This window comes from Syngnathoides biaculeatus, chromosome 14 (assembly GCF_019802595.1).
Source record: "Syngnathoides biaculeatus isolate LvHL_M chromosome 14, ASM1980259v1, whole genome shotgun sequence".
NCBI lineage: Eukaryota > Metazoa > Chordata > Actinopteri > Syngnathiformes > Syngnathidae > Syngnathoides > Syngnathoides biaculeatus.
This window is the reverse complement of record NC_084653.1, coordinates 4,974,192-5,000,248: the sequence shown is the minus strand read 5'-3', so window position 1 is coordinate 5,000,248 and position 26,057 is coordinate 4,974,192. Positions and strand designations below refer to the sequence as shown.

The following is a 26,057-nucleotide window of genomic DNA, read 5'->3' as shown; positions in this document are numbered from 1 at the left end:
TTCCCCCTTGATTATATGTTGTACTCCCTTCTTTTCAAATTAAAACTCTCAAAAGTAAAATCTGCAGTTGTGCCAAAAAGATCATAGCGCTGACATGATAAGTATTTGTCATTTGTCAAGAGAGTGATCCCCTATTTATTGTTTCTTGTGTTTCTGTTTACAGCAGTTACCTAAAACTGTATGACAATTCAAATTATGAGGTGATTATGTGCTCTCTGTGTCGCATTATACCTTAGTCAAATTAAGATCGTATGTGAATATGAGTGTGGATGGTTGTTTGTTTGTATGTTCCCTGCGATTGGCTGGGGACGAGTTCAGGGTGTACTGTGCCTTGTGTCATCACCTCATCATTTGCTGATGTGATCAATGACCCGCAAAAGATATATACCTTTGTGTCTCCATCGTTTACCGTATATTTGAATCCAAAAGCTAGTTTATTTTTAGCCTTGTCGCTTCTTTTGACGTAATTTACAATCACTTGGCTCTGTGAAATTAAACACGACCGGATACATTCGACAACAATAATGGATCGTGTGTGTATTGTTTTGTCAAAAAATAATAAATTGGGGGAAAACGTGTTCTGGTGGTGGTCACCAGTGCTTGGGAGAAGCCGTTCAAACATTTCTTTATGGATGTGCACGTACCGGTATTTTTAATACGATACGGCTCACAAGCTACCAACAATACATTATGTAGCCAAGCAAGCTAATGCTAGCACTAATGGTAGCATGTAAACGTGACTGCATTCAGTTGAATCATGCTACATATTTTCGGTCTGTGTGAAGTAATTTAATTACAATGAAGTAAATTAATTATACTCAGCACCCATTATTTCTGTCATGCTGTAATGCTGGTTTGACCTGACTGATTACAATACATGACCTGAGAATATATTTGAAGATACTCAGTATACAGTACACCAGTATATACGGTATGACTAGATCGGTGATAGATTATCATTTTGTAACAACAACCCAATATCCTTTATCATTATTTAGTTATTAATAAAACATTTTCATTGTTTGGTGAAATAATGCAAGGATTGTGTTTGACCTTCGATGCTCCAATGTGGCTTTTTCTCTCCTGCAGTGCATTCAGAATACCACAATATGATGGACGTATTTCAAAACCCTTATTTGAAGTTTTACCTCTAATGGTGGTTTAGTGTTAGCTACTGTATAGAAGTCCTCCAGGGAAATGCATGTGCATAGTGGTTTGACTCTCGGCAAGGTCGTAAAATCCCAGCTCCCATGCTCCCTCAGGCTCTTTTAGGTGGCCAGTGATGAGTTGAAACCCAGAATGGCGTCAATCACAACGAGCAGACGGGCTTTACTCCCAGATGAATTTGTCCGAATAAATAAAAACTGGAAAAACGGGCACATGAGATTTCATCTCCAGAGAGAGAGAAGGAGCGGTTAATGAGGATGGAAGTCATCCCACAGTGACACACGCGCAAATAGCAATAAGGAAGTCACTGTGGGGTTACGTCTGTTTATGCACCCCAACCCTGTGGAAAAAAATCTTTGGCTCCTTTAGGCTTTTTTTTCTCCAACACTTTGATGTTGCCAATAGGCTACATGCATGAGAGGAATCTATGAAAATACTGTAGCGTATCTTATTAATAAATTGCATTTTGGGGGCGTTTAACATACTTAAAAACACTCCAAAGTTTAGAAACTGGTGTATCCAGGCAAAATTTTACCCGGGACAAAAAATATTACCTATACCTAATATTATATAATATATATCTGCTAATCCATCCATTTTCTTAACCGCTTACCCTCACGAGGGTCGCAAGAGTGCGAGAGCCAATCTTGGCTGTCATTGAACAGGAGGCAGGGTACACCCTGAATTGGTTGCTAGCCAATCGTAGGGCACATGGAGACAGACAATAGTCGCACTCACAATCACACCTAGGGGCAATTTAGAGTCTACAATTAATGCATGTTTTTGGGATGTAGGAGGAAACCGGAGTGCTCAGAGAAAACCCACGCAGGCACAGGAAGAACATGGGAACTCCACACAGGTGAGGCTGGGATTTGAAGCACAGTCCTCAGAACTCTGAGGCCAACACTCTACAGCTGCGCCACTGTGACTCCATCCACGAAAATCATAGAACCTATGCACATTGTTCGTTCCAGGGGTCACACTTGATTGAATTGATCCTATAGGGAATTCTGTCGATTGCCACTAGCAGGTGTTCAAGACAAGAGATGGGGAAAAAAAGATCACAAATGTCTTGCCTCAGGTACAATAAGACTTGGTACAGACATAAAGCTGTTTTTGTCCTGATTTTGTCCTTTCCAAACCAAGGACATTAATGATGATTTTATGTCTTGTAGGATTATTTTCGCAAGATTATCTTGAGGTCAGAGGTTTGGTAGGTGTGGATTTTCCCTGATTATAAGGTCCAAAAGGGGTTGGGGATGACAATTTGAACTATTTCAATGTTTAAGTGTATATATTTATGTGTCACCCTAGTCATGACTTCGTGAACTGTGACATGCAACAGCTAGTCAAAAAAGAAAGAAAAAAAGAAACGACCTTAAATAAAAACTAACATCCATCCATTTTCTGAGCTGCTTATCCTCACAGAGGTGGCGGAAGTGATGGAGCCTATCAAAGTCATCATCGGGCAGGAGGCAGGGTACACCCTGAACTGGTCTCCAGCCAATCGCAGGGCACATGGAGACAGACAACAGTCGCAATCAAAATCCCACCCAGGGACAATTAGACCCGTCAACTAATGCATCTTGTTGGGATGTGGGAGGAAACCGGAGTTCCTGGAGAAAATCCACACAGGCATGGGGAGAACATTCAAAATGCCACACAGGCAGGGGACAGGATTTGAACACCAGTCCTCAGAACTGTCCTTAACAGGCATCCACCGTACCGTCTACTAGGTTAACTGAAGCCTTTAAATTGTCCAGAGGTGTAAATTGGAGTACTGGTAGTGACCAGTATAGCTTTCAATATGTTTCTCTTTGCAAGAAATTTTAATAATACATTTGATAGGGAATTATGTGGCTTCATCATGATCCCACCATGGCTGAAGACCCAAGTGGGACACTACATGCTGGCATAGAAGTTTCATTGCGACAGGAAAATGTAGTTTTTAATTATTAACATCATTATTGTATTCATGCATTTATTTTAAAAACAATATCCAAACAAATTAATTTCAACAGATTTATTCTTATTGTTATTATGTACTGTTTTTAACTGAAATTTCCCAATGTTTACGATTTCTCTTATTCAGTTTACAACTTTCCCTTTCAAACCATGTTTACATATATAATTTTCAAGTCGTTATGATTATAGGATGAAAATGGATCTGTGGCACCTGAGTCAATGCCTAATGCTCCTTTTCAATTGGACCCATTCTACCCCTAACTTTAATTCCTCTGCATCGTGGTCGCTCCTCCATTACTTTTTTCGAGTCCGAGCGGTGACAAGGGCATGACTTTTCATAATCTCCTTCAACCTGGTTGTTAAATGCAGGTTGAAGTGGACCGTGGCGTACAGTAACTGTCTTTGATTGGCTGACAAACAAGTTAAGCGCAATAACTTGTCACTTTCACAAACATAGTGTCTTAAGGCGAGAGCATACTGACCAATTTCCCACCAAAACTGACTGAAGTTCACATAGTGTGCATGATTCGGCGACTGTTTTCATGTATGTTTCTAACTTTGTGTAAGATGTAAGATGATAAGAAAAGCAGCTTTTCAGTTGGCTTGAAAATCTTCTGACAGAGACTAGGCAAAGAAATTGAGGATGGCTGCAAAATTATAGGGAAAAAGACTGCATCATTCCTCCCTAAACCCTTTCCTAATACGAACAAAAATTTAAAGAAAAAGCTCATTGAGGAAAATGACTTATACAACTGAAATAATCCTTTTGAATTGGAATATATTTTTTCATAATATTTGGGATTTTAACATTTTCAACTGTATTCATTCATCATTGAATAACACTTCAAATGGAACTAACTTTTTCTTGTTGTTTTTGTATTGTTTCTGTTTTCACGTCAAAGGATTAGCTTGAAATATTTTATCTCATACTATGAACAGTTTTACTCCTATTTTGAGAGGATAATTTGACTATCACATAAGTTAATAACAGACCCTATTGTAGTATAATGACTGTTGAATAATTCCACACCAGTCACAAGTGCAAAAGATAATAAAGAGGGGAGCAACTTTAAAGATGCGTGGTTAGAGTTTCGCCCAACATATCCTAGTTACTCTGTCAAGGTGTGGCCTAACTTAAGCGGGGTTTACAGGTGGCTGTTAGATTCTAGGCGATTTCTTTCTCGACAACAGCTTCAGTGAGATCCTGTTGCCATTGACGGTCCAGTGTGTAAAACGCAGGGATAATGGGGAGCTTTTCCCTTAAATGGAAAGTCACCCAGGACTCTCTTAGTACCTAAGTTGCAGGGGAGCCTGGGGTAAGTGAGATCTGATACAAAAGAGTTTATAAGACAGTGGTGAGGCCAGCCATAAAATACTTATTAGAGTGGCACTGAAGAGAAAAAAGGAAGCAGAGCTGGAGGGGGGCAAAATTAAAATGTTGACGCTCTCTTTAGAAGTGAGCAGCATGAGTAACATTTGAAACAAGCTCATCAAAGGGACAGCCAATTTTAGATGTTTTGGAGATAAGGTTTGAGAGAGCAGACTTCGATAGTTTGGACCAGAGGCAAGAGAGTGAGTATATTGCTGTAAGGGTGGTGAGGATGGAGCTGCCAGCCAAAGAGTGAGAGGAAGACCAAAGAGAAGGTTGATGGATGTTTTATGAGAGAAGACATGAGGGCAGTTGGTGTTAAAGTAGAGGATGCAGGAGATGCCGTAATTTTTCGTGTATAATGCGCAAATTTTTCCAAAAATATTTTCAAAAAGTCAATAGAGCACATTATATTTAGGTATAGACTAAATATAAAAATAAAATCACATTATATAGTTGTATACAGGTACATAGGGTAGTAAAAAAAAAGGTATACATTTACATTTGGAGATGATATGTCTTATGTTACACATTCATATGTATTCTGGTAATGTGCGCCGCCAACCTGAGATTCCTGACCTGCTCGCGGGAGTTTGCCATTTTATGATCTTTGGTGCAATAGCAACAAATATGTTACGCACTCTCAATCACACCTTGGGGAAATTTAGAGTGTCCAACTAATGTTGCATGTTTTTGGAATGTGGGAGGAATCTGGAGTGCCCGGAGAAAACCCGCGCAGGCAGAGGGAGAATATGCCAACTCCACACACGCATGGTCGGGATCAAACCCTGGACCTCAAAACTGTGAGGCCAACACTTTACAGTGCCGTCCCCTTAATTTTATATTTAAAATAATGTAGTTTGTGGTGGCACAGTGGAGCAGCTCCAGAGCGCTCGCATCACAGTTCCGAGGAACGGGGTTCAATCCCTGCCCTACCTGTGTGGAGTTTGCATGTTCTTCCCGCGCCTGCGTGAGTTTTCTCCAGTTTCCTCCCACATCCCCAAAACATGCAACATTAGTTGGACACTCTTAATTGTCCCTAGGTGTGATTGAGAGTGCGGCTTTTAGTCTCTATGCCCTGCGATTGGCTGACAACCAATTCAGGGTGTACCCTGCCTCCTGCCTGTTGTTGGCTGGGATAGGCTCCAGCACTTACGCGACCCTCATAAGGATAACCAGCTAAGAAAATGGATGGATGGATGGATGGATGGATGGATGGATGGATGGATGGATAGTCACAGGTCATCAAAATTGTGACTTGAGTAAACTTAAGTCAAACTGAGAATGACTCCAGTACCCATCTCTGCTAGACAGGTGAAAGTTGGGATTTTTTTTTTTTTTTTTTTTTTTTAATCATAGGGTGTGGATTTATAATTTATATCTTGTTCCCTCATGAGGTTAAGTGGCAAAGAAAATTTAATTTCAATTAATTAAAATTACAAAAAAATTACTAAAATTCAAAATTGTTGGAAACAAAACCCAGACGTCATATGCCAGGATGGACTTGTCTGGGGTATTCTTGTGTTGCGGGAGAATGCTAATGACTCGTTGTTGTCAAGCACAATAGTTTGGTGCCTGCGTTGCAGTTATTCTAACAGTGTGGTTCATTAGGTTTTCACATTTCCCATCGGGGAGACGAGTGGAAAACACAGGCTTAATAATTACTCCAATAATAAGAAGACGCAGAGGAGGAAGGAAACATCCGGCATACCTGACTGACATCATACTTATTCTCCTTAATTGCTTTTGTGTTTTGTTTTTACCCTCATTTGAAACTGCAGCTTTTAAATGTTTGAAAATCTGCAGATAATTGATGCAGTATTAATATACCTATGTATGGTATGGGCTCAGCTGGAAAGCGCTGACCTCACAGTTCTGAGGTCTCAGGTTCAATCCCGGACCCGCCAGTGTAGAGTTTGCATGTTCTCCCTGTGGCTGCATTGGTGTTCTCCGGGCACTGCGGTTTCCTCCCACATTCCAAAAACATACAACATTAATTGGACACTCTAAATTGTCCTTAATTGTGATTGTCAGTGCGGCTGTTTGTCTCTATGTGGCCTGCGATTGGCTGGGAACCAGTTCTGGGTGTACCGTGCCTCTTGCCCGTTGACAGCTGAGATAGGCTACAGCACTCACATGACCTTTGCAAGGATAAGCAGATAAGGAATTTGATGGATGATATATATTGTGTCTTTCGCATTTATAAATCGCACTTAATAGTCTTGACTGTTCACCAAAATGGACGATGCACTTCATGTTGTCATCTGTTGTAAGACTTGTCCAATGTGATACATTTTAAGACCTTATTAGTTTGTTAGCATGCGTGGAAATCATTAAGCACAAAGGAAAGCAGTAATTGCTCTCTAGGTCAGTAAGCCAAAGTAGCTCACACAGCCTAACATCTTGCCCCTGTACACTCATGGTGTCACATCTAAACTAAAATTATCATACCACAGCAAACAGATTAACATAACTAGCAAATAATAAAACAAATGAAAGAAATACTCAACAAATCGACAAAAGACATCTACTTTAAAGACCATTGACAGGCTCCCAGCATGCTTTTGCGGAACTCCCAGCATGCTTTGTGGCACTAAAGACCTCCTTAGTGTCCTACATACAGGCAGTGTGTAAGGCAATGTAAGCTTCTTGTCCTTACAGATGTGAAATGCAATTGGTCATCACTACCTCATGACTGCAGCATATGATATGTAAAATACAGGCTAAAAGATCTGCTAGCATGCATGCTGACAGCGTTACCAGCGTGTTTAAGTGTACTCTGTAGGACAACAAACACAACAACGTCTGAAAATGTTTGAACTCAGTGTGCACATAAGGTGCACCACATTGTAAGGCACCATGTTTAATGTGGTGCCTCGTCTATTTAGAAGAGAATTTAAGACCTCTACGGTCGTGAAAATACAATAAATTAAGAAAGAAAAGAACTTGGAGATCAAAATCCACGAGTATGTGGGGCAGCAAACAGTGAACCATGAATGTGCAAGGGCAGACTGTGTATGAAAAAAGTGCTCTTCCCTTTGTACGTCTTACATAAAAAGGTAACTGTTTGAGTCTTATTATAGAATGAATCACAAAGAAATACACCATTCAGGTACATAATTTGACTGATATTTTGAGCACATTTTATGGAAATGCTACAACCTATACAGAATTATACTGTAAATTATTTAAAAGTTAAATGAAAACAGATGGACTGAAAACATTTCCCCAAGGACCTTGACACTAAATTGTGTCTAACTGTTACTTTGGATTGCATTGAGTCACTATGCAAAATAGTGTAGACTTATAGACTTATATAGACTTAGAGACAAAGTGTCATGATCCTGCCGCTCCAGCACGAGCTGTGCGGGTGTCCGCGCAGGTGCGCTGATTGGAAGGTGCACACCTGCACCTCATGCAGCCTGATTATGCTGTGGATTTATATGACCGCGATGACAACTGGCCGGCGCCAGTTCGATGATCTTCATGTCCCATTCGTGTGCTCCGGTATCTCTGATTGAACCTGTGTGTACCGACCTACGTCCGTTCTCCGACCACCCTTGTAAGCCTGACTCCTTTGATACTTCTGCCTGCGTTGATTGTTTCCCTGTGTACCGACTCCTGCCGGCCCGCTCACCTGCTCTCTTCGCCCAACGTCCCAACTACCGCTGCTGCACCGGACTGCCTGCTCGATCCCCTACCTCTGCATATAATAAACGTGTCTCTTCTTGAACTACCTTGCGTCTTCCGAGTTCCTGCATTTGGGTCCTACTCTCGTTCCGATGGGACGTGACACAAAGTTATTGGATCACATAAACAACTGAAAACTGCAGAAAATATTAGCTTGCCATGGAAAACGTCCTACAAGATTATGAAGTGTGCCTGTGGAATTATATTTGTTGAGTTATATGAGGATTCCAAAAGCTTGTTCATCCACACCACCTATTTGAAGCATGCCTCCGTGTACCGTGCTTTGTGCAATGGGGACAAATAAGGTTCTCCTCAAACTGTTTCTTCAAAGAACATGTTGTGCTGAGATGAGCAATTTGAATAAGTCTGAGTAACCAATAAGTGTTGAATTCATTGAACAAACTCATCTCAAGGCTTCTGTTCTAATGATGTATCTTGTCATAAACTAATACATCCCCTTGTCAAATCTGCCATGAATGTTTCACCGAAATGTAATTTTTTATTATTATTATCAGAACTAAAATAGATTATTCATCAAGTAACAGCACTTTTATGCACTCAAGAGTAGTAGAGAGACTGGTAATAACCCTATTGCCCTTTTCTCTCCAGTGCTCCCCTTAGGAGAAACCAATCAATCAAGCAGTAAAATAGCAAATTATCCATGTCTTCCCTTTCATATTTTTTAAGTGTGCCCAGGACATCGGCGGAAGGCTCCACCTTTAACCTTTTTATAAAGATAATTTTCCACTGAGATAATTTAGCTTTGCATTAGCGTGGAATAAGTGATAAGCTCAGGTGCTCTCATTAGTGCCCCGCCGTTCACTTTCTGGCTGGCACCCTCTTTACCTTTGAGCGCATTGGTTAAAATGCCAGACAGACAAGTTGGCGTCGGCCAAAAAGGTCTTGGGGAAACGCTACACAAGTCAGCGTGGGTGTCAGCCGGATTGCAGATTGCTGTCATTCATTTTCACACGCATCAAAAGCATATTTAACGAGACTCACACGCACACACTTTGGCCCGGTTTCATAAATAGCTACAAACGCTGTATAACATCCCTAATTTTTAGGAGGGCGCTCTCCCAGCATGCTCCCCTGAACACGGTGATGGTGCTGCAGTGGCCAGAGTGCGCAGCAGCAAGTTCCTGGGAGTGCACATCACCAACAATCTCCCAATGAACCAGCAAGACCTCATCACTGTCCAAAAAAGCTCACGAGATCCAAACCCCCAACTCCCATCACGAGCCTGTTCTATAAGGGGACCTCAGAGAGCAGTCTAACCAACTGCATCACCGTGTTATACAGAGCATGCACTGTATCCTGCCACAAGACTATCCATTGGATAATGAGGGCAGCTGAGAAGATCATTGGAACCTCTCTTCCCTCCCTGCAAGACATTTTCAGAACCTGTCTCACCCACAAAGCAGTCTGCAAAGCGAGGGATGCCACCCATCACACAACCTCTTTGGTTTGCTGCCATCAAGGATGAGACTGCGGAGTCTGTGGGCCCGAACTAGCCGACTCAGACAGTTTCATTCATCAGGCTTTCAGGAATCCTAACTCTCTTCCCCCTCCACCTTTTTTCCTCTGCCCACATATATTCACATGCACGTTCAGTACATGCCATACTCTGTATTGAAGATTTGACAAAAAAATCCCCCTGACCAAAATTAGAAAACATGCAGCTAAAACTATAAAAAATGAGGTGCCCTTACAGGATTGTATAATTGGATCATTGAATGTAATGTACTCAATTTGGCTGTCTACCAGTTCAGGGTGTACCCCGCCTATAGCTCAAAGAGAGCTGGAATAGGCTCCAGCACAGCCGCGACCCTACTCAGAGTAAGCTATACAGAGAATAAATGGATAAATCTAATGATGTTCATCAAAATTCATCAAGATGGCGCCTACCAGTGTGGCAGCCTTCGGCATGTTCTCTCTTGTACTGTTTATGTTTGTGTGTGTTTCGAGTGTCTCGGGACTCAAGTATACAGCAGAGGACTTGCTAAACATCAGAGTTTCTTTTCGGGACATTTTTTTCAACATCTCTTGCCAATTAGCAGAATCTTTTTCCAGAGTGACTCGTCAGCACACTCTTCAAAGCCTCGCATCGATGGCGATGGAGAGGGTCACGAGCCAGTACACAAGTTCGCCTGCGCAAGAGGGGACATCGACTAGCGCTTCCGTCGATCCATCTCGTGAACCTAACCAACAAAATGGATGAACTTCCGATTCTGATCAAGACCTGCAAAGACTTTGGACGTTCTACTGCCATTTGCTTCACGGAGTCTTGGCTTTGTGGACGTGTCCCAGATGCCGCCATTACTCTGCCCGGCTTTCATCTTTCTCGTGAGGACCGCATCGCAGAGCTCGCATGGAAAGCGAAAGGCGGTGGAGTATGCTTTTATATCAATGAGAAATGGTGAACAATGGGATGACTGCACATTCTTAAGGTGAGGATGACCGGAGCCATATATTGTGAGGTTTTGGGGAACAACCTCTTTCCATCTGTCAGAGCATTGAAGATGGGTCGTGGCTGGGTCTTTCAACATGACAATGACCAAAGCAGACAGGAAAACCAAGCAGTGGCTCCGTAAGAAGCATATCAAGGTTCTGGCGTGGCCAAGCCAGTCTCCAGACCTAAACCCAATAGAAAATCTTTGGAGGGAGCTGAAACTCCGTGTTTCTCAGCGACAGCCCATAAACCTGTCTGATCTAGAAAAGATCTGCGTAGATGAGTGGGCCAAAATCCCTCCTGCAGTGTGTGCAAACCTGGTGAACAACTACAGGAAACGTTTGACCTCTGTAATTGCAAACTAAGGCTACTGTACCAAATATTAACATTGGTTTTCTCAGGTGTTCAAATACTTATTTGCAGCTGTATCACACAAATAAATTGTTAAAAAATTATACATTGTCATTTCTGGATTTTCTTTTCAGATTATCTCTCTCACAGTGGACATGCACCTACGATGAAAATTTCAGACCCCACCATGACTTCTAAGTGGGAGAACTTGCATTATAGCAGGGTGTTCAAATACTTATTTTCTTCACTGTATAAGGAATAGTTCCTAACAAACAGAAATGTCCTTGTTCTTTGTTCTTGTTACTTTATTGTTTATTCTGAATGTCGTACCAGGGCAGCATGGACTGCCGGAAAAAAATTCCTCCTGTTTTTACACGCTTGACCAGGTAAAGCTGATTCTGAGGTTGGCTGCATGTAAATAATCAATTTGGATTACTGCAATCTGAAAAAAAGAGTTTGCTTTTGTTAACATGGACACCTTTAGATGTGCTTCCATGTCATAGTGCGATAACTGACTTCCTGTATATGCTACGCTAACAAATATAACAAGGGTTGGTGACATGATTTTTTTTAAGATGAACTTTATTTTTGGCTAGTGTCTTCAAACAAAAGTTAAGTACATGTATCTCATCTCTACAAATGCAAGTCAAAAGTAGTGTTTGGGGTGTGTTGGGAAATTCAGTCTTATGCTCCCACCGCGAACCAAGACAGCAGTACCCGAAGACTGAGCGTGCTCCACTTTCTATAACTTTACTACAGAATGTGAAGACCATTGGTAGTGATGCGTCAGTACATTTGCTGCAATCAATGTGTCAGTTGTACTTATGTCGACCGGTACACACTCACTACCAACTCTCTGAGTTCCAAAAGGTTGCAGTTAGCGGAAAGCTCACCCAAAGTGAATTTCTCAATGCACCCTATGTTAATATGCTGTGCATTTGTGTTGGTGTGAGCTAAGTGTAAGCCAATATGTTTATATTATAGATATCTGCAAAGGTATGTATCAACCAAAAGTGTATACAGTGTTGTGTAAGTGTGGAGCCAGTAATTTCTGACTATATTCTGAACTATCCATAACAGAAATGCACATGACGACTAACTACAATGTCTAAAAAAAAAAAAAAGCTGAATATTTGTAAAATGAGCTTTTGGGCCAATGACGCCAAGGGGTTTGTTGCAGGTTTTCCGCACATAATCAACTCGTGTACTAAGCAGTACCAGCAGCACAAACACAATGCTCATTGATGACTCTGACAAAGTTTAACACACTAAAATTGGAAATACAATCACTGCTTCAAGTTGCTCAAAAGAAAACAGAGGTGGGTCGTAAAGCGTTACATATTTTCAAGTAAAATTTTCAACAAACTGTACTTGAGAGAGTATTTTAAATGCTTTCTTAAATGCTTACTTTATACTTTTACATTAGTATTTATTTGACAAAGGATCAATACTATTACCCTTTAGAATAATCGACATCTACTTTTAATTTTTTCCTTCAGCCCGTGTGCGTGTCTATTTTCAGATTCCATCTTCGACTTTTGCATAGGGCTTTTGTTGCACCACTCAAACGGGATCAGTAGTGTCATCTGACTCAAATTCACCAATCAAACCATACAAGGCTGTCACATGACCTGCGCACTTCGCCTTCATGAGCCAATCAAAGTGACTCATTTTCGGGGGAAAAAAACATCTGCGTGAAAAAAAATGCAAATGAATAGGTTGTAGCGCCGGAGAAAAGGAGTCGGAGGCGGAGTGTCGGACACAGGAACAAAACTTGTTTGATTGCTCGACATCGAATCACTACTCGCATAAGGGCGGGAACTCTGATAACCTTTACTCCGGAAGCGCAACAACAATAACAGTCCGTGCGGAACCCCGCACCCCAACTCGAGGTCCCGCGGGTGAATTATGTAAACACCACACAAGCCCCCCCAGAATTCACCCATAGTCAAAATCCTCGTGCCGTGGAGGTATGACGACCCGACCCCGGCGGGTGTGCACTGGAGGGACCGAGGGGGGCGTGGGCGCACTCTCCATTGAGTCACGGGACAAGGGCCCAGGCGGGGTCAAGGGCACCCCGGCAGGTGCAGGGGACAGGGCAAAGAGGGACGACCCCGGTGCGGGGGGAGGGCCAACCCCAAAGGCTGGGCAATGTCCAGGTGCGCGGGTTTGACCCTATCCACGGAAACAGTCTCGGGTCTGCCGCCAATGTCCATGAGCAGGCTCTTATCCCCGTGCTCCAGGACCCTGAACGGCCCGTCGTATGGGGGGCGCAGAGGTCCACGATGGGCGTCATGACAAACAAACACAAAATCTGCAGAGCGCAGGTGACCTTTTGCGGCCTCCAGCAGGGAGGACTGTTGCCTGGCTGCAGACCAGGGCGCTGTGGCGTCCGGGATGAATTCGCCGGGGACCCGCAGTGGCTGGTCGTAGACAAGTTCGGTGGATGAGAACAACAGGTCCTCCTTGGGGGCGCACCTGAGGCCGAGCATGACCCACGGGAGCTTATCCAACCAGTTGGCGTCCGTCAAGCCGGCACGCAGGGCTGCTTTCATGGAGCGGTGGAACCGCTCACAGAGACCGTTCGCCTGGGGGTGATACACGGTAGTGCGGTGCAGCTTGACCCCCAAACTCTCAGCCATTGCGTTCCAGAGTTCAGAGGTAAACTGAGGGCCACAGTCGGAGGAAAGGTCGCATGGGGTCCCGAAGCGTGCAACCCACGTGCCGATGAACGCCCGGGCCACGTCTGACGACATTGTCGAGGAGAGGGGAACGGCTTTGGGCCAGCGGGTCGTTCTGTCCACCATGGTGAGCAAGTAGGTGAAACCGTGCGAGGGAGGAAGTGGACCTACCAAGTCGACGATGACGTGGTCAAACCTCCTCTCAGGGACAGCGCAGAGCTCCAAGGGGGCTTTTGTGTGGCGATGCACCTTAGCCCGCTGACAGGCCACGCACGAGTCGACCCAGGCCTGCACATCTTTCTTAAGACCGCGCCACACAAACTTCTGGGCCACCAGCCTCACGGACGGTTTCCTTCCTTGCTGGCGGGCGGACCACGGCTCGGCCACCTTGGTCATGGCGAAAGTGAGGGGTTTATGGTCCATATATGCTGTGAACTCACGGCCTTCCAATAGGGAGCGGAAGTGGCGGATCGCCAGCCAGAGGCCGAGGAGCTCTCTATCGAACGTGCTGTATTTGCGCTCCCTGGGGACCAGCTGACGGCTGAAAAAGGCAAGCGGTTGCCAGGCGCCACCGACCCACTGTTTGAATACGGCTCCAACAGCGTAGTCGGATGCATCGGTAGTGAGAGCGACAGGGGCCCCGTGGGTCGGGTGGGCCAGAATAGCGGCACGACTCAGCGCGGCCTTCGTAGCCTCGAAGGCTTCCATCCTCTTGGCCGTCCATTCAACGTCCCGGTTGGGGGCCTTGTCTTTAAGAGCCTCATAGAGCGGGCGCATGATGTGGGCCACCCGGCGGATGAACCGGTGGTAGAAAGTCACCATCCCCAGGAACTCCCGGAGGCCCCAAGCCGAGCGAGGTCGGGGAAAAGCAGACACGGCCTCCACCTTTGCCAGAAGGGGGGCGGCGCCGTTCTTGTCTATGAGTTGCCCGAGGAACTGGATAGAGGGCACCCTGAAAACACACTTCGCCGGGTTGATGATCACGCCATGCTGCTCAAGTCTTGTGAAGAGGTCCCGGAGGTGCATTAGATGTTCATCCTCTGAGGAGCTGGCGACGGCAAATAGATGAACACAAATGGCAAGTCCCTGAGCACAGAATCCATTAAACGCTGGAAAGATTGTGCCGCGTTTTTAAGACCAAACGGCATCCTCAGAAAATCGAATAGTCCAAACGGAGTGATTACAGCTGTCTTGGGAAAGTCTGAGGGGTGCACGAGAACCTGGTGATACCCGCACACCAGGTCGACCTTGGAGAACAGGATTTTGCCCGCCAGGTGGGCTGAGAAGTCCTGAATGTATGGAACAGGGTAACGGTCGGGCGTAGTTGCGTCATTAAGGCGGCGGTAGTCACCACACGGTTGCCACCCGGTTTAGGGATGTTGTGTAGCGGCGAGGCCCACGGGCTATCCGAACGGCGGACGATGCCCAGGTGCTCCATGTTGGCAAACTCAGACTTAGCGACTGCTAGCTTCTCGGGGTCAAGCCGTCGGGCCCTCGCGTGAATCGGGGGACCCTTGGTCTCAATGTGGTGCTCGACCCCATGTTTAGTCGTGGCAGAGGAGAAATTGGGCCGTGTCAAGCCAGGGAACTCACCAAGGAGGAGCTGGTACTTGGTGCCGTCCGAGAGCGAACTGGAGAGACCACCATAAGTCACCTCATTCCGGACGCAGACGACTGTGGAGAAAGTCAGTGCATCCACCAGACGGCCACTCTTAACATCTACCAGCAGCCCGTGGGCACAAAAAAAAAATCAGCGCCGAGGAGAGGGAATGAGACATCGGCAGTGACAAAGTCCCATGTGAAGCACTGACTCCCGAAACACAAGTCCACAGTCCTCAAGCCATAAGAGCGGATAGGGGAGCCATTAGCGGACAGTAGGGGTGGCCCATGAGTCCCGCCAGCGGCGTCCTCCGCAGTGGCTGTCAGGACGCTCCTCTGGGCGCCGGTGTCGCAAAGGAATTTGCGCCAGGAAAGGTTGTCCTTCACGAACAGCAGCCGGCTCTTCACGGCCATGCTCACGGCCGATGCGAAGCGTGGGCTTTGGCGTTTCCTGATGCGTCGTAGTTGCAAGGGGTTTCGCACCGAAACGGGCATTGAAGTAGCACAAGCCTGTGCCAGCACGGCCGTCGGTGGCGATGGGGCCCCTGCTGGATGCCACCCCCGCGTCCGGAGGCGAGTAACTGCGCGTCGCGGCCAGCGTCTCAGGGGAGAAGCGCTGGGTGGCCAGGAAGAAACGGTCGGCCTCCTCGGCCAGGGCCCGGGGCTCAGTGAGAGTACTGTTAGCGAGCGCCGTCTGAACATGCGGTGGCATGTGCCTGAGAAACAGTTCCATGAAAATGAAATTGGGGTCTTCCGTGCCCAGCAGGTTTAGCATCATTTCCATGAGTTCGGAAGGTTTGCTGTCCCCCAGTCCATTAATGGCCAACAGACGTTGGGCACGCTCCGGCCATGAAAGCTCAAAAACCTTGAGAAGGTGAGCCTTGATCCCAGCATACTTATCTCGGGCCGGGGGAGAGGTGATGAAGTTCACTGCTCTGGCCGCCGTTGAGCTCCCGAGTGCTGAGACAACGTGGTAATAACGCGTGGAATCATCTGAGATCCCGCGGAGGGCGAACTGAGCCTCCGTCAGCGCGAACCACGCTGCCGCGGACGTCTCCCAAAACTCCGTCAATTTGAGGATGGCGGTTGCCATGTTTGTTTCAGTCTCAAAAACGCCGGGACTGACGTTGGGGTCACCAGTGTAGCGCCGGAGAAAAGGAGTCGGAGGCGGAGTGTCGGAAACAGGAACAAAACTTGTTTTATTGCTCGACATCGAAACACTACTCTCATAACGGCGGGAACTCTGATAGCCTTTACTCCGGAAGCGCAACAACAATAACAGTCTGTGCGGAACCCCGCACCCCAACTCGAGGTCCCGCGGGTGAATTATGTAAACACCACAAGGTCATGTTAGCATTGGAAGAGGTAACATGGCATGAGTTGTTGATTGTGACAAGTCGACCTGCAGAGAGACGTTTGTGTGACTCTATGCTTAGGTCCACTCTGTTCCGCACGTTTCAAATTCCAAGTTAGCATTTTGACTAAAGTCAAATCGGAGCCCTGATGAAAGACTTATATTTTTCTGCAGTATATTAGCTTGCTTACTAGCTATTTGGATGTAATAAACAAAGACATTTACTGCTTTACACATATTTATGGATCATTGGGAAATTATTGATCCAAGCCTCCTAATGTGGATCAAAGTTTGATTTAAGGTTTTGGTGGGCCTTAGAATTTCAAATTGGGAAGACCTGGAGCTTGTTGTTGATTGATTGGAGTCTTATTTTCTCAACATATGGTAAAAAAGGCAAAAATGTAGATTAGCTTTTCCAAAAGTGGAAGACCATGCTTGCTTGCTTGCTTAAAAGACAAAAGTAACTTGTTTGCTTAGACAGAGGATTTAGGAAATCAAAACGTAGTCCAGTTTGATGAAAAATCTCAGGGTCTTAATTTACATTAAAAAACCATTTAAATACCTTTTCACTTCCTTTCCATCTTGAGAAATAATTGGACAGATAATTATCAGGTCAGTTGGGATTTAACGCCATTGTATCTTAACTCTAGAGAAGTTGTGGAATGATCATTAACGCATTTTCCTTTTATGATATTGCTTTTGTAATTTCAGTCTTGATTTGGAGTGTTATTATCAGTTTAGATTTTTTTTTGTAACTACCCTGCTTCATTAATGTGTATGCAGTGTCAAAAAAACAAGTCTATATAATTATAGTTGAGGAAGGAGAAGCAATGGTATGCTGTGGAGAATGTGAGGTGGACCACCTTGGCTATATCTTCTTCCTGGAGCTTCACTCTTCCCCACCACCCTGCTCATTCATGCACATATACTCTGTTTTACTTCAGATAATCTTCATTCCTCTCTTTACCAGTGTGTGCCTCCATCTTTTTTAATTGTTTCTCTGCCTGCTCGCTGCTTTCACTGCAGATCACAATACCATCTGCGAACATTATGGTCCAAGGGGATTCCAGTCCAACATCATCTGTCAGCCTATTCATTTTGACCGCAAACAGGAAGGGGCTCAGAGTGGATCCCTGATGCAGTCCCACCTCCACCTTAAATTCTTCTGACACACCTACGGCACATCTCACCGCTGTTCTGCTGTCCTCATACATGTCCTGTACTATTCTAACATATTTCTCCACCACACCAGACTTGCACATCCAGTACCACAGTTCCTCTCTTGGTACTCTGTCATAGGCTTTCTCTTGGTCTACAAAGACACAATGTAGCTCCTTCTGACCTTCTCTGTACTTTTCCACGAGCATCTACAAACCAAATAATGCATCTGTGGTACTCTTTCTAGGCATTAAACCTTGCTGTTGCTCGCAGATACTTACTTCTGTCCTGAGTCTAGCCTCCACTACTCTTTCCCATAACTTCATTGTGTGGCTCATCATCTTTATTCCTCCGTAGTTTCCACAGTTCTGAACATCACCTTTGTTCTTAAAAATGGGAACTAGCACACTTTCTTCTGGCATCTTCTCTCGCACTAGTATTCTATTGAATAATTTCGTCAAAAACTCCACAGCCACCTCTCTAAATTGCTTCCATACCTCCACTGGTATGTCATCAGGACCAATTGTCTTTCCATTTTTAATCCTGTTCAGTACCTTTCTAAATTCCCCTTTACTAATCCTTGCCACTTCCAGGTCATTCACGCTTGCCTCTTCTACCCTTCCTTCTCTCCCATTTTCTTTTTTTATTACCTTCTTAAAGTACTCTTTCCATCAATTTAGCACACTACTGGCACCAGTCAACATATTTCCATTGCTATTCTTAATCCCCTGTACTTACTTCACATCCTACACATCTCTATCCCTCTGTCTGGCCAACCTGTAGAGATCCTATTCTCCTTCTTTCGTCTCCAACCTGGTGTACGTCTTGTGCCTCTTGTTTAGCCTTCGCTACCTCTACCTTCGCCCTACGTCGCATCTCAATGTACTCCTTTCGCCTCTCATCAGTTCTCTCCTTGTCCCACTTCTTCTTAACTAATCTCTTACCTCGAATGACTTCCACCACCAAGTCTCCTTCTCCCCTTTCCTCCCAGAAAAGTACATATTAAAACATATGTTTAAATTTATGAAAAAAATGCAAACTATGTCTCCTTCAACCACTCCGCCTCTAAAGTCTCCAATATACTTTACTCCACTATAATTTTGCTCAGAAACAGAGGCTCACGGGAATGCTGGAGCCAGTTCCAGCTGTCATCAGGCAGGAGGCGTGGTACACCCAAAACAGGTTGCCAGGCAATCCCAGGGCATATAGAGACAGACAACAGTCGCAATCACAATGACACCTAGGGGCAATTTAAAGTGTGCAATTAATGCATGAAGAGTTCAGACGCAAAAGCAGATATCAATTTTTGTTGTTTCTGTAGATTCTTTGATTTATGTACAGGGAGTTCTCTGTTTAATACAGCCTCGACCTAAGACATTTCAACTTTACGACACCTGAGTCTTGTCTGCCTCCCTTCCCTAATAGTAAGTATTAGGTTTTTTTTATATGTACCAACACCCATCTATTTCTGAGCAGCTTATCCTCACGAGGGTTCCAGGAATGCTGAACCCCATCCAGGCAGTCAGCGTAAATTTTTACTTTAACGGTGAAATCCGACTTAAGTTGAAATTCGAGTTAAGTCACTACTGTGGGAATGGATCTCAATCGTAGTCTGAGGACTCCCTGTATTATATAAATCAATGAATCTACATAAACAACAAAAATGGAAATATCTTCTTTTGCGTCTGTCCAGTGAAAACCCACAAAGGCACAGGAAGGACATGCAAACTCCACACAGTGGGAAGCTTGGATTTGAACCCAAGTCCTCAGAACTGTAAGATCAATACTTTACAGCTGTAGTTACACCAGTTCATGTTGTAATCTGGCTATAGCCCCATATTTAACCACACAACCGGTGTGAGGATAAAAAGGTACAAAAATCCATCCATCCATTCATTTTCTTAGCCGCCTATCTTTACAAAGGTTGCGGGAGTGCTGGAGCCCATTCCATGTGTCAAGGTGGGTCCGCGATTGAATTCGGGACCTCAGAACTGTTAGGGGAATGCTTTCCAGCTGAGTGACCGTGCCGCCTGTACAAGAAATGTTTTTTTTACTTGTTTAATTGTTTTTTTTAGTTATTGGTTTCAAATTAGTCACAATTACATTATGCACTGGTTTTATCCAGACTATAAAAACATTTGTATTTCTTGATTCATATAAAACAAATAAAGGAAAAATCTGAAAAAAAATAAATTTTCTCTAATGTGATGTTATCAAAAAAGAGCTCACCCCCCCCCCCACACACACAAAACACATAATCCGCTAAGCCACTTTTCAGTCTTTCCTTGCAAAGTGCACCTGTGACAGAAAAACCTGTTTGTGTCACATTCAGGTCCTTACGTTTAAAATACGTGGGTGGCGAGAATCTTTGTGGCGACGCGTTGAGAAATTGTTGAGAGCAGTCACAGCTTTTTGGCTACATTGTCACATCCCATATCATTAGCAGCTCTGACGGCCAAAAAGCACCTTACGTGTCACCTGGTTACAATAGTCATTACCCGCTATAAACTCTTATAATCGAAATAGTGAAGAAGATTGTACTTACAGGACTGTTTTGAGTGTATTTATTATCCTGTCGATGTGATATGTGGTGTAATATATGAATAGATGTAACATCCAACCATGTTGGAGGTTAACACATTTTTCCCATCCAGGGCTTAATGAGTGTTATAATCAAGAAATTTGATTGCTATCCAAAGTGAAAGGCATTTTTGGGCAAGTCAAACTCCCATTAATTGAATCCCAGCAACCATAAAATTTGGTATATTTTTTTTAAATTGTATGGTCTTTTTAAATAAGCAAGAAAAATAAATAACCTTACAGTACAAAACAACATTTCAACACAATGAAATACGACATCCCCTTCTCAATTTTTCTTTTTTTACACGCTATACCTACCATGACTTTGATCCAAGTGCGATAGAATCAAACATAGCCCCACTGTTGTATGTTTGAATTGGAATGAGAGAAGTCAGCTCTTGTGTCGTGTGTGTGTTAACGATAAACCCAAAGTGGTCCTGACAAGCTGAATGAATGGCCATTAACATTATGGGCTCTATTTTCATTACTAACTCAGATACAGCGCTCTGCTTGGTGTAACGGTGCTAGAAGGCAGAATAGACCGGGTTTTGGTCATTTTGTGGACTGTGGTACCCCTAAAGCATCTAAAATCTTATATTCTCAGTTTGGGTTGGTCTAGTTTGTTTTTTCCTGTGTTCCTGAGAGCTGATTATGTCGGTTGTATCCACCTGTTTGTGTTTGCCCCCTCCCTTCTGTTGACCAATCAGCTTTCTCCAGCCATTTACGTCCTGTCCCAGTGTTTCTCATTGTCTCTTTAGTCTGTGTATTTAACTCCCCATTTTCTTTCGGTTCTTGTTGGTCCATTGCCCTTGTCACAGGTTGCTTGTTGCTTTGTTGCTTGTGTTTTTGAAAATTATGTTAAGCTTCTAGTTTAGCTGTAAGTCATACTTTGTTACTTTACGTTGTTTTTAGAAATGAATATTTTTGAGATTTCTCTAGTCTTTCCTTCCTCCCCTGCTTCTCTGCATTTCGGTTCTCCACGCCTTGTTGTGCCTTTCTTGTCCTTCACTAGCCCCGACCGTAACAGAATGGACGTACCGAGACTGGACCCAGCGGGAAGAACACGGTGTCACCGGTCACGCCGCCAGTCTCCCTGTCAGCGTTTTCAGCCTGCCAGCCAAGCCTGCTCTCTTCCAGTCAGCTGTTGTTTTTGTCCTTTACTTCCTTTCCATCAGTGTCCTCCACTTGTCATAACTATTCACCACGCCAGACTATTTAAACTCCCATTTTATTGGACACACATTTTTCTGATTTTGAGGTCCTTGATATATATAACCATCTGTCCGATTCAGACTCAGATTTTTTTTTCCTGGTTCCTTCCCCAGTTTTACAAGTTCTCGTAAATTTTTGTCACGTCTCCTCATCTCTAGCTCATGTGAGTTTAAGCCCAAGTCTTGTCCATATGACCTTTTCTGGGGCACCCGTTTGGCCAGTTATCCAGGAACCCTGCGTGGTGGCCATCAGGGGCGCCCAAGTAGAACTCAGTTTTTGTCCTTTCGACAAAGTCATGTCAAGTCAAACCAGCTCTGGAGTCATCTTGTTCTGTACCACCTGTCTTTCCTAGTTCACCTTCTCGAGTCCCCATGCACTTTTCGCCTCTCGTATCAAGCCTTGATGGTGGCAGGATGAGGAAGCAACTGCAGTCCCCGTGCCAGCTCCCCGACAGGTTCCAGTGCTGGTTCCCAGCTAGGCCCCCGTCCCATCACCCCGGCAGCTGCGCCAGACCCACGTGCCATCTCCCCGGAGTATGCGGCCAGCGCTGTATGACCTTTAGCTGCCACCTTCAACTACTGTTCCAGGGGTGCTTGACCAGCGGCCTCCACCTTAAGCTCCTGCTCCACCAGCGCTTGACCTGACCTCCTGGACTGCACAACACCTAACTTTGGGTGGCCTGGGAAGCCACCGGACTGACCCTGTTGGGTAACTGTGCCCTTCTCCAGACCTCCTTGGTTGGTGACTTTTTGTTTTGGGACATCTGAAATCTGTTCATTGAAATGGAGGCTGGGGCTGTTATGATTTTCCTGTGTTCCATGGCTTGTGTGTTGATATTTTTTGGCAGTTGTGTCCACCTGTTCAATTGCCCTCATCCCTTGTATTGACCAATCAGCTCCCTCCGACCACTTGTGTCCTGTCCAGGTTTCTTTTTGTCTCATCAGTCTCTATATAGTTAACTGTTTACTTTCACCCTGTCTTTGTCTTTGTCACAGGTTTGTCATGTCATGTCATTATCCAAACCGCTTATCCTCACAATGGTTGCGGGAAAGCTGGAGCCTATCCCAGCTAGCTTCGGGCGAAAGGCGGACTACACCCTGAAGTGGTTGCCAGTCAGTCGCACGGCAGATATCGACAATATCACTGAGCAGGAATCGATCCTACACTGCCCGCACTAAAGGCGTGTAGACCAGTACACCATCATGTCACAGGTTTCTTGTTGCGTTTTTGAAAGTCATGTCAAGTTTCTAGTTTAGCTTTAAGTCATACTGTGTCACTCAGAGTATTTTATTTTTAGAATTTGAGATTTTTGAGATTCCTCTACTCCTGCTTTGCCTTCCTGATTCCCTGAATTTAGGTCCTCCACACCTTTCTGTGCTTGCCTTGGCTGTGACATAAAAGAGAGATGTCCATGCAGGTGTGGGTATTTTCTTAGCTGATTTAAATCCTGTAAAATTGAAGCAGCATTTTACATTCCTTTTAAAGGCATTAAAATAGTCTTCTGTGTAGATGTCTATGTGTGGAAGAGGACTCAGCAACCCGTGCATGACTGGAGCATTGTCACAGCTCTTGGCTGATGTGACAGGCAACGTGATTAAATAGAGTATGAGATGGTGATGTAATGATTTCTGTGGACCTTTATCTAATTGCTACCTATATCATTCCTGTGCTCCCCCCTGCTCATACCAGCATATTGGGATCAATGAATTTTCTATAGTGATTTAGGGTGTTCGATGTCCACGATTTAAATACTTAGCAATGAAAGATGACTGATACACCACATAAACATGGATCTCGGAATCCAGGCATGTGCCCCAACAAATCCACCAAAACCACGTTTGATTAGCTGAACCAAAAGTTAGATGTGGTGTGCACAGATATACAGTAAGTCCAGACAGAATTTCAGCATCAAAATAGACACATGAGCTGGGCGGATGCCAAAGGACACACCTTCATTGTGTCCCATCTTGACTCAGACCAGTCTTCCTAATTTACAAAAACCCCAGCTATGCTTGTGCTTGCCCAAAAATCAAGATACACCACACGCATGCGGCGCACTTTGCACAGTCTACAAAAATAGAGCACGGTATTCTATCCCTTATTTGGACAGTAAGAGAGGGTGGAACAAAGAGATGATTTTATTTACAATATAACTATGGCTGCAATTATCAATTATGTTAAAAATCAATGTTTTTTTTTCAATTACTCAAGGAATCTAATTTAAAAAAATTCTAAACTTAAAGTTTATGTCCCCTTATTTAAAAACAGGACAAAATTCAAAAGGACAATTTGGAAAAGGCACAAACATAAATTATGATTCAGTAATTGGGTTGTCAGAAAGAGGCAGAAATAACCCTGATTAAAAAAAAAAAAAAAACAGGTCAAACTGACAAGCCACGTTGGTTCACACAATGCAACCCATTACGATACAAATTGAAAGTCTCACACACACTGGTGCAAAGTTTCCCAGAAAGTGACACGTTTTGCTTCTTTTTAATAAATGTAGAAATTAAACTTTGGTAAAATACATATCAAAGCAATAATTATTTTGCCTGGGCAGTAGTTCAGTATCCCTAAACTCCTAATCCTAGACTAAGGCCTGGGTGGATTACTGTTTGGTGTTTGGCTGCAACATTACAGGAAAGAAAGGCATTTCACTGTTTTCCAGCACCAATTTTTAACCAAGGTAAAACGACTGAACATTTAAGAAAATCTGGACAATGTGGCTTCTATGACTCACCAGAAGGTGATATTCAGCCATCCATCTACCCTTCCATCCACCCATTATCTGAGCTACTGAGTCACGAGAGTGCTGGAGCCCATCTCACCTATCTTGGGGCAGGAGGCAGGGTACACCCTAATCTGTTTGCCAGCCAGTCGCAGTTGTTATTAGCCATTTTGAAAACAGAAGTTGTGTGAAAATGTAATAACTGAATCCCTATTGATTGAACAGGCTGATTGGGTATTGATGTAACAGCAATTTCCAGATATACTGTATATGGTATGTATCTAGATTCAGTTCATGCATCTTTTCCTTCTTTTTTTTCTTTTAAATGGCCTCAGTTCATCTTGGAAAAAATAGCCCTGATATTGGCATATGTCATCCAGTCTTTATTGTATTCGTCCCAGTTATGTCAAAAGCTGTTAACAAGCTGGTAAATTGTTCTCTCGTGGCTTCTTTTTCTACCTGTCAATCCAATTAGCGTGTAATTGCCCAATGGCGCCATAGCGAAATTAGCTAAGTCTTTGTCAGACATATCAAGTTTTGTTTTCATTTTTCTATGTTGTCAATAGGTTTTGTGGAACTGATTGGAGGTTATTGAACAATGCCTCTTGCAGATGGGACCTGCCATTAGCTGTGACACACAGTGTTGCTAGCATAACAGTTTTGATGAGACCCAAGCTTTAATTGAGTGAAATTTGAGGGGTTGAACATTTTATTATTATTTTATTTACTATTGTTTTATTTTAGTTTAATGGTTTTTTATTTTGAGGCGCTTGACTTAGGTTAGCAGCTCAATTTGGGTCTAAAGGTCTTGTTTTAGTCAGGCTTTTTTTTTTTTCATCTTTCTTTTTCATAAAAACATGCAATGGAAGAATGATTTTATTTTAATAAAAACATTTTTTGCTTCGTTAATAAATTTGAATATACTGTAACACTTCAGAAATTATATACAGCTACTTTCTTGTGGATAGATAAACATGGGATCATTATGCTGGTGACATACATCATACACTATATATACCACAAATCCCATACATATGATAAACAAGTGTGAGACTGTTCAGTTCGACTATCAATATTTTATGTGTAACAGATGACCATGCCATAACATAGTTGGATAGAAACACTGACAGTACTATTGATAGATAAAGTAGATATCAAATTAGATATCAAAGATGTCAGATAAAAGTACCACAAAAACAAAAGATGTCAAATGAAGAGATCATAGATTTGATATATAAAAGTGTGGCATTGTTTTTTGATGCTAGCTTATCAATGCGTTATCAGAACATATAGCAATATGATAATCACTGACCTCTGTGCCATTTTCATGGCGATATCGTCTCCACGTTCGGCCTGTGTCGCTGTAGAGGACGATGTACGAGCTGACCCAGTCCCAGCTGTCGTAGCATCCCTGTGTGGCCACCGCTGTCAATTCCATCTGCTCCCTGAAGTCCAACTGGAGCCACGGTTCCTTGTCGCTGGCCACCGGAGACCAGCCACCGGCCCCTGACGGTAAAAATCGATGCAACATTGATTTGGTCAACTCTTGTGGTTTGGAGCTGAGTCACTCCTAGCATTGCGGTGCAGTTGTGTTGCATTCTCATGGGTGGGAGATGGGAAATCGGATGGAAAGTTCAAATAGTTTGACACAAATCAGTGAGCTGTTAAAAGGAATGTGTTGAACTTTGAACTCAGGTATCCGAAACATCTGGCATTTGATGTCTTTACAAATCCACCGTGTTCTTCCTTTC

General features: G+C 43.8%; 1 protein-coding gene across 4 annotated transcripts in view; it reads right to left on the bottom strand.

Annotated features, from left to right (window-relative positions):
• The window catches only part of LOC133512158 (contactin-associated protein-like 5), a 219,008-nt gene that overhangs the window by 129,415 nt on the left and 63,536 nt on the right, over nucleotides 1-26,057 (bottom strand). For all 4 annotated transcript variants that reach the window (XM_061841507.1, XM_061841508.1, XM_061841510.1 and 1 more), the window contains one exon: nucleotides 25,619-25,812. In XM_061841507.1, the coding sequence (XP_061697491.1) occupies nucleotides 25,619-25,812 (194 nt within the window). The remainder of the gene's footprint in view (nucleotides 1-25,618; nucleotides 25,813-26,057) is intronic.